This window comes from Mastomys coucha, unplaced genomic scaffold, assembly GCF_008632895.1.
Source record: "Mastomys coucha isolate ucsf_1 unplaced genomic scaffold, UCSF_Mcou_1 pScaffold15, whole genome shotgun sequence".
Taxonomy (NCBI): domain Eukaryota; kingdom Metazoa; phylum Chordata; class Mammalia; order Rodentia; family Muridae; genus Mastomys; species Mastomys coucha.
This window is the reverse complement of record NW_022196897.1, coordinates 79,926,510-79,943,621: the sequence shown is the minus strand read 5'-3', so window position 1 is coordinate 79,943,621 and position 17,112 is coordinate 79,926,510. Positions and strand designations below refer to the sequence as shown.

General features: G+C 47.0%; 1 protein-coding gene across 1 annotated transcript; it reads left to right on the top strand.

Moving 5' to 3' along the window:
• The first annotated feature begins 2,294 nt into the window (after positions 1-2,294).
• On the top strand, positions 2,295-17,069 carry LOC116092245 (probable inactive 1-aminocyclopropane-1-carboxylate synthase-like protein 2). The gene is given in 16 exon segments (XM_031373587.1): positions 2,295-2,316; positions 5,085-5,599; positions 6,848-6,907; positions 7,311-7,381; positions 8,163-8,232; positions 8,471-8,537; positions 9,446-9,543; positions 9,772-9,849; positions 10,199-10,299; positions 11,956-12,045; positions 13,226-13,271; positions 13,363-13,504; positions 15,372-15,514; positions 15,602-15,749; positions 16,645-16,716; positions 16,719-17,069. Coding segments are annotated over 16 exon segments (1,848 nt in total). The 3' UTR covers positions 16,844-17,069.
• The last annotated feature ends 43 nt before the right edge of the window (positions 17,070-17,112 follow it).

Sequence of the window (17,112 nt, the reverse complement as noted above, 5' to 3'; positions counted from 1 at the left end):
TCCAGGGGCTGAAGGGTGGTAGCTATGGGCTGCACCTGGCCTTTTCTTTAGTCAAACTGCAGCCTTTCTGGACCTACATTGACGCCACAAGGTCCATGAACAGCAAGAAAATAAGGACTTAGCGCCCCCTGTTGGCAAATCTGGGTTATGTCTGAATGGCTGGAAGTGATCCCCCAAAGAGGAGGGAGGCTCCAAGCCAGCCCTTTGTGATAGGTTATAAATTCTAGGAAACTCTTTCTTCTGCTGCCAACATTCACCAAGGGCATACAATTGTCTAATTTTAAAGTTATCATCTTCACTCATTAATCAATATAATATGGGCTGGAGAGCTGGCTCAGTGGTTAAGAGCACTGGCTGCTCTTCCAGAGGTCCTGAGTTCAATTCCAAGCACCCACATGGTGGCTCATGACCTATAAAGGGACTTGACACCTTCTTCTAGCATGCAGGTGTACATGCAGCAGAGCACTCATACACAAAATGAATTAATTAAACAAAAAATTTAAAAATCAATATACTATACTATAATGTAACATAATATAAACAAGTGTTAATCAAACATAACCAAGATTCCTCTCTATGTGCACTGGAACCAGAGAGCAGAGAAGCCTAAAGCCAAGACCTCAGATAATTGCCTTAGGGCATCCACTCATCCACCCACCCACCCACTCATCCATTTACTGATAAGGTATTAACGTCCATTAATATTATGAATCTTTCACAACCATTGGTAATGAGATTGGATGCTCTCTTCTGATGTGTCTGAAGACAGTTACAGTTTACTAACATATAATAAATAAATAAATCTTTAAAAAATTGTTTCTTTTAAAAAAATATTATGAATCTTAAGGCAAACAACTTTGGAAGGACAGAGGGTTTACTGTCATAAGTGGTTTTGAAGGCTTCAGTTCACAGATGCTTGGCTCTGTTAATATTAGACCAGTAACCAATCAGCATATCACACTGGGGAGAGCTGGTGGAGAGAAAAGACAGACAGACAGACAGACAGACAGACAGACAGACAGATACACACACACACACACACACACACACACACACACAGCCAACAACACTGCTTTAGGAACCAACCATTCAGGCCTTAGGAGGAAACTTTCAATCCAAATTCCAGTGATTACTGAGCTCCCCATCTTCCTCAGACCGACAGCCATAAATAAGACATGGGGTTTAGATTCTAGATAGAGGAGCTGGAAAGAAACAACACAGAGAAATGAGTCAGTTACGTTGACCATTTAGAAGAAAATAATGCCGTTTTAAAAAAATGAAAGGGCTAATGAGAAGGGAAAGCTGCTGCGCGGTGGAAGGAGGGGTGAGTGGTAGCAGTTCAGAGTCCTGGCCCCCCCTAGACCTACTACACCAGCACCTCGCTGTAGCCCAGGGTCTCACTACACTAAACCAGGCTGTACTTGAGCTCAAGGAGGCTCTCCTGTCTCTGCTTCACAAGTGCTGGGATTAAATGCATGTGCCACCACACCTGTATCATCTTTCTCTTAAAGTGTGAGAACAGGGCATGAGTATCCTGGAAGGATAGTCTACTTTGGGTCTGCGTCTATTCCTGGAAGCTCAGGCACAGCTGAGAGGTTTCACACAATCCCACCTGCCTCATCATGTCAGTACAAGCCCATCCCCCATCTAGTCTCCACACCACCTGGGATGTAGATTTCCTGGCCTCTGTCTTTAGCAAGGAGAAAAGGGAGACTTGCTAAAGCCACATGGGCAGGAGGCCCTAAATCCTGGGCCCTAGGGGATGGTGCCTGGGATTCCTAGAGCTCCCTCCAAGGCCTCTTTATGCAGTGGTCCCTCCTCTCCTGACTAAGCCCCACTTCAGCCTACTCTCAAATATGGCCTCCTTAGAAATGGGGAGGTACCATAGGCTCTTTTGTGCATTGAACAGGCCCCTCTCCCTCTGGTGACTCTCCATAGTCAGCGAGCACCCAATTCATCCAGTGTCTCACCTGTGCACATAGGCCCTGGCTCTAGCCTTCTTCGAAGAGCAGGGGCCCTCCCAGCTCGTGAACACTTCAGGGGATGCCAATAATCTTCAGATTTGTTTCAGCTGGAAACTCTGTGGAGCTAGTTCTCTGTAATGATGCCAAGGCCGTTTTAGGTAATAGGGGGCTGCTGGGCAGATGGCTGCAGAAGGGAAAAAGATGGATCTCATTACCCTGCGAGCCACCTTGTGCTTAAAAGAGAGAGGAGGGGGACAGTGGAGCAAGCTTCTGCTCCCTTAGTGACAAAGACACTCCTGGCGTAGGATTTAGACTTCCAACTGCACAGAGATGAGTGAAAACAGAAATGAAGGTAGGCTTGGTGGGGTAACATAAGCCATGGGAATGGAGGGAGACAGGAACTTTGAGCCACAGTGCCCTGGAGCTTAAAAGAAAGTGGAGGTTTATTGTCAACTGGCTTAGACCTGACATTGTAATACAACATTATCCATAAAGCTGGTGTTTGAGAACTGGGCATTGGAGTTACAGAAGCAAAGCAATAGCAACCTTAGAGTTTCAAGTTTTGATTTTGTGTTGGGTTATGTCCATGGCTGTGCTGGCACACATGAGGCACAGCCACTATAGGCCGATGTGCCTGGAACCTTCCCTGGCATCCTACTTCTGTGTCTGGTAGACTCAATTCATTCCTTTGAGCCCCTGGTTTCTTATCCATAAAGCGAGACTTGCGGAACTAACTGGAAATACAGACCCGTTGAAGCCTAGGAGAACCCAACTCTAGCACTGACCCCATCCCTGCCTGGCTCCTTCCCACCTCCCCTGCTCAAGATCTACCTTGAGCCCGAACTCATGGCTTCTCTTGCCAGGAGCAGCTTGTCTGATCCTGACACTGATTTTAACCAACATAGAGAATGAGTAGAGATTGGAAGGTAGGTGAGCGCAGGCTTAGGGACACTGAAGCCAAGATATAGCTGAGGGGTTTGGAGGAGAGGACTATTGGACCATAATTCCAACAGTTTAGGGCTTGGCTTTAGGGGCAACATTTCTTTGTGCTACAGCATCATTTACGATAGACATTTCCTATATAAGAAGTCTTGGCAGAGTCCCCAACTCCTAAGTTCCCTAATGACCTTAATCCATATCCACTTCCTTCTTAAAATTACATCTTCCAGGAGAATGTGACTCTGTGTGTGCATACTGTGAGTATGGAGAGGGGGAGAGGTCAATGTGGAGTCTTTGTCACTCTCCACCTTGTGCTTGAGATGGAATCTTTTACAGATGCTCTCTGTTTTGCCTAGACTGACTGACTGGCCACAGAACCTCCTGGATGTTGCAGAGCATGTTTAGTACTTTGAAGTGCTGATACCATACATGTGTAGAAGAAGCAATGAGGTTTTAGACATGTGTGGGTGGGGTTGTTGTTGCTTGGCAAAAGCTAGGGATCACAGCATATGGTGGAAGGGGCATACGCCGAGTTTTCTGGGTGGAGGTCATCTTGGAGAATGAGAGGCAGTTGGCAGCCTCAGGCAGTCCCACCACCTGGAGTTTGCTGTTTCTGTTAGTTTTTGTTCATTGAGGCATTAAGAGGGTATTTCTTGGTAGCTTCTGGTATTCTGACTGCTTTTTAGAAACATTGGTAGCATGTTCATTGAGTACAGTGCTGGGAGCTTGGTAGAAATGAAGACTTTTGGTTCTTACCCCAACCTTGATCTAACTGAAGTCCAGGAGCTTGGCTTCCCTGTCTGAGGTCTAGATTACACCGCTAGGTGATTCAGATGGGCCAAACCTGAGCAGCTGCACCCTGGGCTAAAGAGACTAGAAATGAAAGCCTGTAACAGCTGCCGTGGCTCAGGAGGAAGCCGTGTGAGGTCAGGATGGTGGAGGGAGTGGGTATCCGGTCTGACTATCTTGGGGGAGGATAGGGAAACAAGCCAAAAAGAAATGTCCTAAAACAGAGATTGGCAACCCTTTTCTATAAAGGTTCACATGATGGCTAGTTGAAGCTTTGGGGGCTGGAGCAATGTCTCAGCAGTTCGGCTTGCTGCTCTTCCAGAGGATGAGGTGTTGATTTTAAGCACTTGCACGTGTGCTCAACAATCTGCAGCTTCAGGTCCAACAGGCCCTCTTCTGATCTCCATGGGCACTGCATGCATGTGGTATGCAAACATAATACAGGCCAAATATCCATATTCTACCCTCCCTCTCTCTTTCACACACACACACACACACACACACACACACACACACACACACACACACACGCCTCCTCCAGTTTTTTTTTTCCCAAGACCGAATTTCTCTGTGTAGCCTCGGCTATCCTGGACCTCCTTCCGTAGACCAAGCTGGCCTCAAACTCACAGAGGTCTGCCTGCTTTAGCCCCTGCCAAGCCCTGGGATAAAAGATGTGCACCACCACCACCACCCAGCATCAATAAATATTTCTCAAAAGTGTTTAACTGTCGAAGCTCTGAGGGCCACATGGCCTCCATCCACTATTCCACTCTGCCGTTTGCCTTCATTGCATCTTGCCTCTGCCTCCCAAGTGCTGGGATGGCGGGCACCCTGCTGCTACACCCAGCTTTTTAATGTGGTGCTGGGGATTGAACTCAGGTCCTCATATTTGTGCAGCAAGCACTTTACCCACTGAGCCATCTTCCCAGTCCCTGATTACCTATTACCTATAAAAACAGGTGAGAGGCCAGCTTTGACCCCCAGGCAACCATATACTGACCTGTTTCAGTAGGATGGTTTACTCTGTACTGGGATTGAACAACACAAGCCCCTCCCTTCTCATTTAGAACCTGATGAAGCCCACCTTGGTTGGAGTGCAGGAAGAACATAGGAAAGGCCAACTCTCTCTTTTCTCCTAGAGGGCCTTACTGCTCCTTCCCAGGCAGTAAGGATGCAGAAATTCTAACAGCACCTAAGTGGAACGCACCAGCAGCTGAGCCAGGGATGCTTACACATGCTCTTGAGCTTTCTGAGCTGTTTAGAGCCTAAGCCCAGAATATAGAGGTGGGAGAAGCCAGTGATGAGGCTGAGAATCCGTTCTGTTCCCAACCATGCCAGGACCCTCAGGGAAAGCTGTTTTTAGTTTTCTGTGCTCAATCTCTTTCTCTATAGGTTCCCGCCCAGCTGCTGAAGCTGAGAGCGATACCCACAGGAAAGGCACCCCCTTCAAACTCAGGGATCAGCAGAAATTGTTCTCCAAAAAGAAGGTCTATAAAATAGTGCAGGAGAAGATATTGATGTTGCAGCAGGCAAGCCAGCAGATGCAGTGCCTCCCACCAGGAGATCAGCAACCGCAACATACACAAGCCTCCAGGAAGCAGGAAAAGAAGATGGGCAACTTACTGTCTCAGATCGTCAATCTCATATGGTCTAACACTATGAAGAAACTGAAGTTCAAAGTACCTCCCCCTTGCCCAGACTCTAGATGTGCCATTAAAGCTGGGCACCAGGCCCTGCCACCTTGGCAGACTAGCCAACCCAGGCCTAGCCTGGGTGGTTTTGAGGCTGCCCTTGCTAGCTGTACCCTATCCAAGCGTGGGACCAGGATCTGTGAGTTTTACCACTTAAGCTTCCAGAGCTATGAGGCCTATCAGACCAACAAATACCACAAGGATGAGAACCCTTCGGTAAGACAGGATGTCTTTGAAAGCCTCAATCACTAGGATTTACTGAGTCCTGTGCCAAGTACCTCTCTTATGCTTACCTCTCTTTATGATGCACTAAGATTCTTGCCTTAGAATAATGGTATAATATAGACATATGCTGATAATGTCTCAGAAGATGGAGACCTGGGGGAGGGGAGTGTCTTGAGTCCCTTCCTTCCTATCACCTTTCCTTCGTCAGTCACTGCACTCACACTGGTAAATGAGCCTGCCTTTATTAAATGAAGCACAGTGGCAGTTGTAGGCAACCACAAGAGAAACAAGAGTTGTTTCCCAGGGCACAGATGGGATACTCTCTTCAAGTGATCTAGGAAGGGATCTGGAAAGTCTGAACCAGCCAGCCTATATGATGGTGGCCGTGATGTTCTTAGAGGGGTGAGAACCATGTATGGAAGGTGGGAAGAGCTTGGTGTGATCAAAAGGAAGACCCATGTGCCAGAGGAGAGACAACAAGTACTGTGATTAGAAGTGGGGTACAGGTGGACAGGTATTCAAATGTCCCCTGAGGGCAGCAAGCAGTCAACAAAGGGTTTTTAGTCAAGGAGATTAGCAGCCAAGCAGCTCTCCATTCAAAGGGTGCAGTCATCAGTGGCTGTAGCCATGCCTTCCCTTTCTGTTCCTGGTCTAAGTTTTGTATGGCCATCCATACAAACTTAGAGGCTTTTCTAGGACATGAATCGGTTATCTCTATTGTATGTAAGGGCTGCATCTCCTCCAGTAACTTCGAGGCTCCTTCCGGTGTGATAGCAGAGACGGGTACAGGCAGGGTTTGCTATTGATAAGGCTCTAGGATCTGGGTAGAGCTAGAGAGGTTCTGCCTGACACCCAGTGTGTTTGTCTGGTAGATTCCCAACTTTCCTTCTCTTCCTCCTTCAATGGATCAAACAGAATGCTTTTCTTGAGACATAAGGCAGCTCCTAGGAAATGGTGAGTCTAACGAAGGCCTGCCATCAAGGAATTCAGTGGCTAATACAGAGAGCACAGTCCAGCTCCTTTGACTTATCTATTGGACTGGGGAGGGGACTTGATAGCTGCAAAACTTTAGGTTCTTGAGATGTTTTCTGTCATTTGACATCGCTAGATACCAGCTGAACAATGTGGTGGCATGGGGAAATCTTCCCTGAAACCAATCTACAATGGCAGCTTCTTGGCATGCCCAAAGGTGTCCTAGGATGGAGCAAGAGGGCTAACCTAGATTCCTTCCACTTCCAGGGCTACATCAACCTTAGTACCAGCGAGAACAAGCTTTGCCTTGACCTGATAACAGCAAGGGTAAGCCATCCTCTAGGCTTAGTTGAGGCTTAGCTCCCCTGGGCCCAGTTTCCTGGCCTATTCCTGAGCTTGTGGGAGGTCCAGGAGGAAGACCTAGACATCACGGGGAGAGCCGAGACATTGCTTCAAGAAAAGCATACCTAAGCTTCTGGCCTGGATGACTGTCCAAAGGTAGTCTGGCAGGTATGCAGTAAGTAGCCTGCCCAAACCTTTGGCCTAGGAAGGCTATCATATACTTCTGTGTCTGACAAGGCTAGCCTCCATTCATGGAGGAGCACATGGCATGAATCCTTGCTCCAGGGCTGTAACTTCTCAGGGTAGAGACTTATGCATGAACTAGGAACAAAATAAGGCCCACTTGACTTCCCTGGACTGCCCATCTTTGTGTTCTATTTGTCAACAGTTGACTCAGAGTGACATGAACATCCTTGATGAGGCCCAGCTGCAGTACTCCGACTGGAAAGGACAACCCTTGTAAGTGCCTTTCAGAACTAGGGTCTCTTGTCCACAGGACCCTTTTTTATCATTCATTGGCTGTATGTAAAATCATTGACAGAATCTGATGTAGCACAGGCTGGCCTCAGACTCCCTATCAAGCTGAGGATAACCCTGAATTTCTGACCCTCTCACTCTTACCTCCTGAGTGTGGGACTGCAGGTATCTACTATGCTTGCTTTTATTGCGGTGCTAAAGATGGGACCCAGGGTTCTATGCATGCATTCTAGGCAAGCATCTACCCCCACCTGAGTCATGTCCGCTTTCTCCAAATGCTCTATATTTAAGACTAACTTCTTTCCATTGGTTAATTACTTCCAGGAAATGCCAAACAGGCATGCCTAGCTTGAGGCATGATAGTTAATGAATGCAGCCCAACGAAAATCTGTTAACTTATTTAAAATATTGAGAATTGTTGACCAAGTTTTTAAAAACTCGGCCACACAGTTCTTGAATATGAACTGTGTAGGTGACAATGTTGCATTCAATGTCATAAGGTTGGGCTTGCCTAAGAACAAAACATCCCAGGAGATAGTCTAATCTGGCTAAAACAACATCTGTCTATAATTCTCCCACCTCTCAATAGCCACATGTCTCTGGGGAGGTAACTTTAGTCTACAGTTCTATATGATGAGGTTGGCTTGGAGAGCAAAGATCTCCTTAAGGTTGGATGCTATGTTCTTTAAAAAGGCGTGCCATCTAGATTCCGAATGAGGAAGGGCACTTGGGAATGATAGGGTCTCTCTGGATCTGTCTGCAGCCTTTGGGAAGAGCTGGCTAGCTTCTTGACCTACTACTGCAAGGCACCTACACCCCTTGACCCAGAAAATGTGAGTGAGTACAATGGAGGGCTGTCCTTGTGGGTTCCTTCTGCATCCTCTGTAGACCATAGGGAGACCCTTCAGATGGGCAGGGCACAGTAAAAGCCAGCTTGGGGGAGGTCCCTGGGGGAGGTCCACTTGAGGAGGGCCCTGGGACTTGCTCTCTGGGAGGAGAGGGAGATGGCCTGTGCATCCCCTCCTTCCACAGGCACTGAGTTTGACTCTGTCTCTTGGACCTTGTCCTCAGGTGGTGGTTCTAAATGGTTGCTCCTCGGTTTTTTCTTCACTGGCCATGGTTCTGTGTGACCCAGGTGGTAAGTTAGCAGGCTCGGCTTGCCTTTTCTGGCATGTGGGCAGGGACACCTAGGCACTGGACTTTGGAAGAGAAGACTCTTGAGGCCACTCTGCCCTGCCAGAGATATCATTTCTGGGAACTGCAGGGAGTTAGAGTCCTCATTACATATGGGAGAACCATGTGGCAGGTCTCAAAGAGGTGTTCTAGATGAAAAGGCTAGATCTCTCCCTAAGAGGATGGGAAAGAAAAGAGAAATGAAATCCACCAGGTCCAGCACTAGGACACTTTCTTGTGCGTGATCTTTGACCTTTTGTGTCTAGCCTGGTGCAGACAAGACTTTTAAAATTTACTAGTGAGGACAACTGATCAGTCAGGAAAGTGCTTGTCAGTCAAGTACAAAGACCTGAATTTGATTCCTGGAACTTACGTAAAAGGCTGGACATGGTGACATGTGCTTGTGGTGGCATGTGCTTCAAAGGCTGTGGAAGCTGAGGCAGGCAGCTTCCAGCTTCCTAAGTATGCAGCAGTAAAGAGGCACTATCTTACTAACCAAGGTGTATTGTTCCAAAGTAAGGAGTCTGGGGTTGACTTCTGATCTTCACATGTGCATGCACATGGGTGCACATGTAGCCACACAGACACTGGCGTCTCAACGGGAAGACTTTTCTAATGGGAAGTGCCCTGTTTGACTCATTCCTTGGATTCTGAGGTGTTTACTGTGGTCATCCCTCTTAGCGCCCCCTTCAGTGTCCTGGCAACTGGGAACTAGAGTTTGCTCCCCAAATAAATGTGTGTAAAATGTATCTTTTTTTTTTTTAATGAAATGAGCTCAAAGACCAAAAAATAGATTGCTGTCCAGGGTTCTTGTGTTAGGAGCCTTGCTGCTTGTGTTGACTGGAAGACACTTTTGTCCCCTTGTGCCCCTAGATGCCCTTCTGATCCCCACACCATGCTACAATGGCTTCAGCTTCAGCTCCTACCTCTATTCGAAAGTGGAGCTTATTCCTGTCTACTTGGAGAGCCAGGTCAGAATGTGGCCCACTCCCTGCACACCCATCCAGTGATTATTCTAGGGGACCCAAGGAGACAGAGGTTTCTTGTTCTTTAAATGTTGGTGGGAGTGGGGCAGATACCAGGGTGAAGAAGCCATGTAGGACCAACACCCTGACATGAAGGCTAAGGACTGTACGGGGCTTGTGAGCTGAGAAACCAGGCTCAGAAGCAAGCCTTTCTCAGCGACGTGTGTCTTCCAGGTCACTGGGACCAACTCCTGTTCTTTCCAACTCACTGTGGATAAGCTTGAGCTTGCCCTGACTCAGGCTAAGAAGAAGGTAAGGGTGGTGAGTGGGGGAGCCTTAATTTCAGGGTTGCCACTGCTGGCCTTGAAAAGGCTGAGGAACAAGACTTGCATACAAGATGTGGGGGCTTTCTCTAGATAGGAAAGACAGCAAGTAGTTCTAAGTACCTGACTTCACTGTAGAAGTGAGTTGCATCCCTGGAAACGTCAGAACACTTCCCTCTTCCCCTTTGCTGGCAGCATGGAGTTGCCTCCATGAGATCCTACCTAGGCTTTATCAAGGTGTCCTAAGTTAGATGTCTTGAGCTATAAAGGATGCTTGGTGGGATTTGGGGTAGATGTAAAAGACTTGTATTCACTTTTGCATTTGGGTTTCTTCTCAGGCAAAAAAGGTCAAGGGCCTTGTGCTCATCAACCCCCAGAATCCTTTGGGTGATGTCTACACTCCATTGTCACTGCAAGAATACCTGGTCTTTGCTAAGAAGTATGTGTTCCACCCTGTCACTTGTAGACAAGAAGTTAGAAACGGAAGTAACTTACCCAAGATTTACCCATCCTGCTTTGCAGGGTTCTATAAAGACTACTAAGTGGAGGAAAAGGAGTCCCATACTCACCATTTGTCTTCCCATTTCCTGTCCAGCCTCTTCCCACACAGACACTGACCTGGGCACCAGAGCACGGCTCTGTGGCTTTCCCACTCCTGGCAGCAGAAGTGCTTTATCCCAGGATCTGTTTCCAGGCTACCTGAGCTGTCGTGCCTGAGAGCTCTCATGGGTCCCTGCTAGGAACAGGTTAACAACAGTTGCCTCTGGAGTCCTGCAGTGAGAGCCCTTCTTGGACAGACAATTCGTTTTCTAGAAATGGCACTCAGACTTCATGACTGACCCAGATCAAACAGCAGTAGAGACAGACGGGGCATGCCATCAGTGGAGCTGAGTGTAAATTCTGGCTGTCTGGGTTGCTTTCCTGTTGTTGTCCTAATACCCTGCAAAGGAAGGATTGTCTGGCCTCATGGCTCATGGCTCATGGCTACAGCTCATCATGGCCGGAGAATCAGGGTGATAGATTCAAGCATCTGGTTATGCTGGGGTCCATGGGAAGCAGAGAGCAAGAGTATTCTGCTCAGCTAGCTTCCACTCCTCCCCTTTTATTCTTCTTCTTCCTTTCCTTTTCTTTCTTTCTCTTCTTCCTTTTCTTTCCTTTCTTCCTTTTCATTTCTTTCTTTCTTCCTTCCTTCCTTCCTTCCTTCCTTCCTTTCTTTCTTTCTTTCTTTCTTTCTTTCTTTCTTCCTTCCTTCCTTCCTTTCTTCCTTTCTTCCTTTCTTCCTTTCTTTCTTTTTTTAGTTCAGGACTCAAGACCAGAAAATGGGGGCACCCACTTTAGGTCTTCCTACCTCACTTAACCAAATTGGCTAATCCCTCCCAAGTCTGTCCCGAGGCTGGTCTCTAAGGTGATTCCAGATCCTGTGAAATTCACAGTCAGTGTTCGCTATCACCTGAGCTCTGGGACCCTACTAGTCTGAGTCAACTCTGCATCTGTCTCAGGACCTTACTTTGCATCTGTGACTTGGGGTGATGGTGCTGTGTACTCGGGTCATGGCAAACTGAGGATGCAAGTGTGTCCAAAGCCCACTCACTGCTGTGACTCAGTTTAGACCCTGGGTGGCAGCTGCTGTCTGTCACTGACCTAAACACTCAGGGAAGCTTTACCGCTTCTCCTGTCTGCTTGGTGTTGGAAGGGGTTAGATGTGTTATCTCATGGGCATCTTTTGAATCCTGTTCCTTCTCTGTACTGCCGGCTAGAGAAAAGTTTCCTTCTTGTGTACGTTATAATGCCCCTTGGAGAGGTATAGAGTAAGCTCTTGGGGTAATAGGCATAAGTGATCTATATCCAAGAGCAGGAAAGAGAATGGGTGAAGATTACAGAGACAGCTGGCCAGATGGCTCAGTGAGTACAGGTGCCTGCCACCAAGACCGATAAACTGAGCTACATGATTCCAACATACCATTCTCTGCCTTCCACCCATGGACAATGCTGAGAGTACAAGCATGGGCTTGAGCTCGCACACACTAAAATGTAATAATTTGTTAAATTGTTGATAGAAACTACATGTATTTTTTTTTTCCTCTCCCAACTACAGGCACAAGCTGCATGTGATCATGGATGAGATTTACATGCTGTCTGTGTTTGAGCCGTCTGTCACATTTCACAGCATTCTGAGCATAAAAGAGTAAGTTTGTCCACACTGGTGTTGGGAGCAAGAACCATGAGCCTCCAGGTTTGGAGGTGCTTTCATGAAGCAGAAACTTGCCTGGCTGTGTGCTGGGGAATGAGTCAAGTGCCCGTGGGGATTGTTGAATATGAATAATGTGCCCACTGCCCTCATGAGTGTTGAGTTTAAGTGCCATTCTATGTATCAGTGAATGCTGAGCAAGGCAACAAGTGTGGTCAAGGGGTGGCAGGTCAGTCAGGAAAGCATGAGGGATCTGAGTTTGAGTTCCCAGAACCTACCTGAAAACTCTAGCACCACAACATGTGACCCTAGAGGTAGGGGAGGAGCTAAGCAAGGCAGATCCCTGGAGCTCATTGGCCATGCTGCCTGGTTGAAATGAAGAGCTTCAAGTTCATTGAGAGGCCTTGTCTGTGGAGGGGGAGCTGGGGGGAGGGGAGGTAGAAAGTGATCTAAAAAGACACCCAGTTTTAGCCTGTGTCTTTCACACCTACATGTGCACATGCACGCGCACATGCCCACACATATATATGCAGCAAGGAAGCCCCCAGGGATTGGTAGTCAGGTCGAAACTTCTTTACAAAGCATCTTGCTGTTTAGCCCAACCTGGTCTTAAACTCTTAATTTTCCTGCCTCCACCTCCTGAGTGCTGAGAATATAAGTATGTCCCACCATGTCCAACTCAAACTTTTTTGGGGGGGGGATGTAGAATTTGACTATAAGAATAAGATTTCATCAAAGCAAGACATTGACATGCCTGCTAGAAGGAACACCATTGGTGAAAGGTGGGGCAGTAAGAGATAGGTATAATCTAAAATGGACAGGTGCGCACATTCTGGCATGGACAGGTGCGCACGTTCTAAAAGTAGTAGGCAGCTGACTTCTTGAGAGGACACCTGCTAAGGAGATAGTCTCGTACTAGATCTATAGTCAAATTCACAGTAGCAGAGTCAGTCAGGCTGTCCCTCAGTGGGCACCTGAGTACTGTTCCATGTGTGCTTTTCTGGGACACCTTGTATTGACTTCTAGCTTAGCTGTCACCACTGTCTCTTGAACCTGGGCATGTTAGAACCTGCCTAGGAAGAACCTAACCTCCACTTTCTCCTTTCCATCAGAGAGGTCATTTACCCATCTTTCCCCCGTAACTTCGATTTTTTTTTTTTTTTAATTTCTTTTCCAGCTTGCCTGATCCTAACATGATCCATATGATCTGGGGCACTAGTAAGGTAAGTTCCAGCACCTGTCTGGATGGAAGGGGAGCCAGGAACAAAAGACAAGAAAAACTACATGTCCCTTCTTTAATTTCTCTTCCTCCAGGATTTTGGTATATCTGGTTTCCGCTTTGGTGTTCTCTATACACACAACAAGGAGGTAGCCTCAGCCATGAAAGCTTTTGGCTACCACCACGGTGTCTCTGGCATTACTCAGTACAAGCTGTGCCGACTGCTTCAGGACAAAGGTACTAAGCAGGATCTTAGGATAGCATCTTGGCTGGACTTTATGGCTGTAGGGATTGCTGGGTTTTCTGGACTAGGGGGAGTCTCTAGCATGTGCTCAATAAACTTGAAGATCTGTTCACTGTCTGAAGTTAACCTGTGGAGGACAGGGTGAAGCTCAGTGAGCACATGGGTGTGGCTAGAAGATGGAGGGCTTGTTTGAAACCAGGCTAGGTTTTAATCCTGAAAGCCTAATAGTTTCTGCACTGCTTGTGAATGGGTTCCTAAGACATAGAGGAAAGGACCTCAGACACTAGTCAGTCAATCTTGCTTTTTGCCTTTGAGACAGGGTCTCAACATGTAGCCGTGGCCTGGAACTCAACATGTAGACCAGGCTGGCCTAGAACTCGGAGATTTGCCTCACTTGCCTCTGCCTCCTTAGTGATTAAAGCATGTGTCATCACGCCTAGCAGAGATCAGCAAGTGTCTCTTTCTCCTGGACCTACTTGCCCCAGGCAAACATTTTCTTTTGCCACAGTGGGTTATTTTCATTGACTTTTCCAATATGGATTAAGATAAATTTCCAGGGGGGTACAAAGGAGAAAGATGTTTGGGGGAAGAGTTGGCATGGCTAGATTTATGGCCCCTAGATTCTCCAGGGGCCTCAAGAGAATGCTGGGCCTGAATGGAGACCTTCCCCTTTAATGCTATGGCTAAAACATAGAAAAGAATCTTACCCTTAAATAATTCCCTGTAATGGATGCCAGACTGGAAGGCTTAGACCAGTAGATGGACTATATTGACACAAACCATGGTATTTAAAGAAACAAACTACTGTAGCCAGACAGCTTGCTTTTAGCTTTGGATGTGGAAAGAAGTAGAAAGGAGAAATCTGATTGTCTACCAACCCTCCATGGTGCCAGCTTCCTTTAGATGTGGCAGAAACCAGACCTCAGCCCCTTCAATACTGGTTTTCAACCTTAGATGTGCCCAAGATGTACCTAGAAACTGTATCCTCAAAGATTTTTGTTTAGATGCACCAGAAGAATAACATAGGCATGGGTCTGGAAAGTTGGCTTCGTGGCTAAAAGTATGTGCTGCTCTTCCAGAGGACCTTGGTTCTATTCCCAGCACCCACATCAGTCAACTTACAACCTCCTGTAACTCCCATTTCCAGGAGATCCAACTCCCCAACCACCTACATATACGTGTATAGACTGGCACATACACACATAATTAAAACCTTGTTTGTTTAGGGCTTTGTTGTTGTTTGAGATAGAGTTTCTCCGTGTAGCCTTTGCTGTCCTGGAACTCCCTATGTAGACCAGGCTCGCCTTGAACTCAGAGATCGACCTGCATCTGCCTCCCAAGTGCTGGGATTAAAGGCCTATACTACCAATATCCAGCATAATTAAAACTTTCTAAACAGTATGAGGTAGGTATAAAGGTTTCTACAGCCTCATGTCACTCTTTTCCTGTTATTAGCTGAGAACAGTGGTGCTGAATTCATCCCAGGGAGTAGCCGGGCGCTTGCAGTCTAGTGTGTGGGGTTCAAGAGCCTAAGCAAAAGCTTTGCGTATATACTAACTCACTCAGGTGACAACAGTGGCATCAGTCCCCTTTGTGGGCTGCCTTGGCTACAGGCCTCTATTACCTACTCAAAGGGAACATTCTAGATGCCTGCTGTCCACTCTATAAAGTCCTATATAAGAGCTGTGTGCCAGGATATTATCAATTCAGTCACAGCAAGGCAGACTCCGTCTTGTATTGAAATGGCTCATGGCTCAATGAAGCCAGCTAAGGTACGTGTGGGAAGAACCCCTCCCTCTTGAGCCCTCCCCCTCAGATATCTTCTGTAAGATCTGTGATATTCTTTCTCTGCTCATCCAGAGTGGATCAATAAGGTGTACCTTCCTGAAAACCATAGCCGGCTCCAGAAGGCTTACAGCTATGTCACTAATATACTGAAGGACTTGAAGATCCCCTTTCACAACGGTGGCTCTGGCCTCTTTGTCTGGATCAACTTGAAAGCTGTAAGTTCTGCAAATGGCAGGCACTGGGCTTACCAGTCAGCTTGTCTTGTGCTCAGCTCTGCCCGCTTTTCCTTCCCCCTGTTTTAGTATCTGAGTCCATGCACATTTGACCAAGAGCAGATCCTTCTCCAACGCTTCCAGGACAACAAGCTCTTGTTATCTAGTGGCAAATCCTACATGTATATAGAGCCTGGCTGGTTCCGCCTCATCTTTGCAGAAAACCACCTTCAAGTGGGTGAGTACTGCTGACCTCTCTCCACCCCAAGTCGGATATGCAGTAAAGGGGCCCCACCAACTCCTCCATAATATATTCTGCCTTCAATAGCCTGTAGCTTCAGCTTCCCCGAGCCACCCTTTTCTATTCTATTAATTATGCTCCTTCATAAACAGGAAGTAATACATTCCTGAAGTACCCATGTATCCCTGCATCCCGCTTTTGAGTATCCTTGTTCTTGTGTCTGACATGTGTTTGAGAATATCTTCTGAACTAGAGGCTTCTAAGAAGCAGTTTTCTGCCCATGAGGGGCTAGAGCCTAGTGGATGTGGTGGACAAATGATCATGGCAGACATTGTATGTTCTATCAGAATCTGCAGACTCCTCTGGGAACATGAAGAACGCAGTGTTTATATGAATGATTATTTATAGTATCTCATTAGTTGCCAGACATTTTCCTACCTGCTGAGATGAACAATGAGCCTCTTAGCCTTATAAAACTTTAGTCTAGTGTGCAAAGCAGACAGGGAAGCTGGGCATGGTCATCCACACTTGCAATCCTGGCACTTGGAAGGAGACAGGAGGTCTGAGAGGTCAAAGCTAGCCTGGACCACACACAGAGACCTTGTGTCAAAAGTAACTGATCAAACCCAGTGAAAAGTGAAGAAGCAAACAAGCCACAGGACAGACTTCGACATAGACCTTTTTTTCTGGCAGGCTCATGATTTGACTTCAGACTCAAAAAGAGCCAGGAGAGATAAACAGGTTGTCTTCAAGTTCTATCCCAAAGAAGGGAAGGCTGGTTTCAGCACCCATAAATAGAGGCTCTGATGGTCCACTGCTACCCAGGTCTGTCTGGGCTCCATCTGCACACCATTAACTCATTCTCCCCTTCTGTCTTCTTTGCACCTTCTAGCCATGAATCGGTTCTGCCATGTGCTCTCTGAACAAAAAAAAGACATGATAATGGAACAGCAGGAGCAGACAACTCAGACATAGAGTGCTGCCTCCACCCAGTGCCTCCAGAGAGCCTGCTGTCACTTGCTCAGGGGCCCCTGAAAGTAGCCTCGTGGCCAGAAGACAGTAGGAGGAATTGGAGCCACTGTGCTGTCTGACCTCACTCATCAAGCCCCCTAAGCTGAGTGTCTGACCTTTTTAGAAGCCTTGTTTCTCTTAGTCTTTGCTAGCTAGCCTGTGCTCAAAAATGATGTTTTTATTGTGGTAGGAGGGGGAAGGCCTAAGGAACCCTGGAGGGGTAAAGGCACTTCCCTGGATTCCTTTTTAGATGGAATTTTTGTTTTACATTCACCATTTAATAAAAGTCATGCTCTATTTTCTCCAGTTCCATGTCTGCTTTATTCCTTTTTGGAAGGAGAGGATTGTT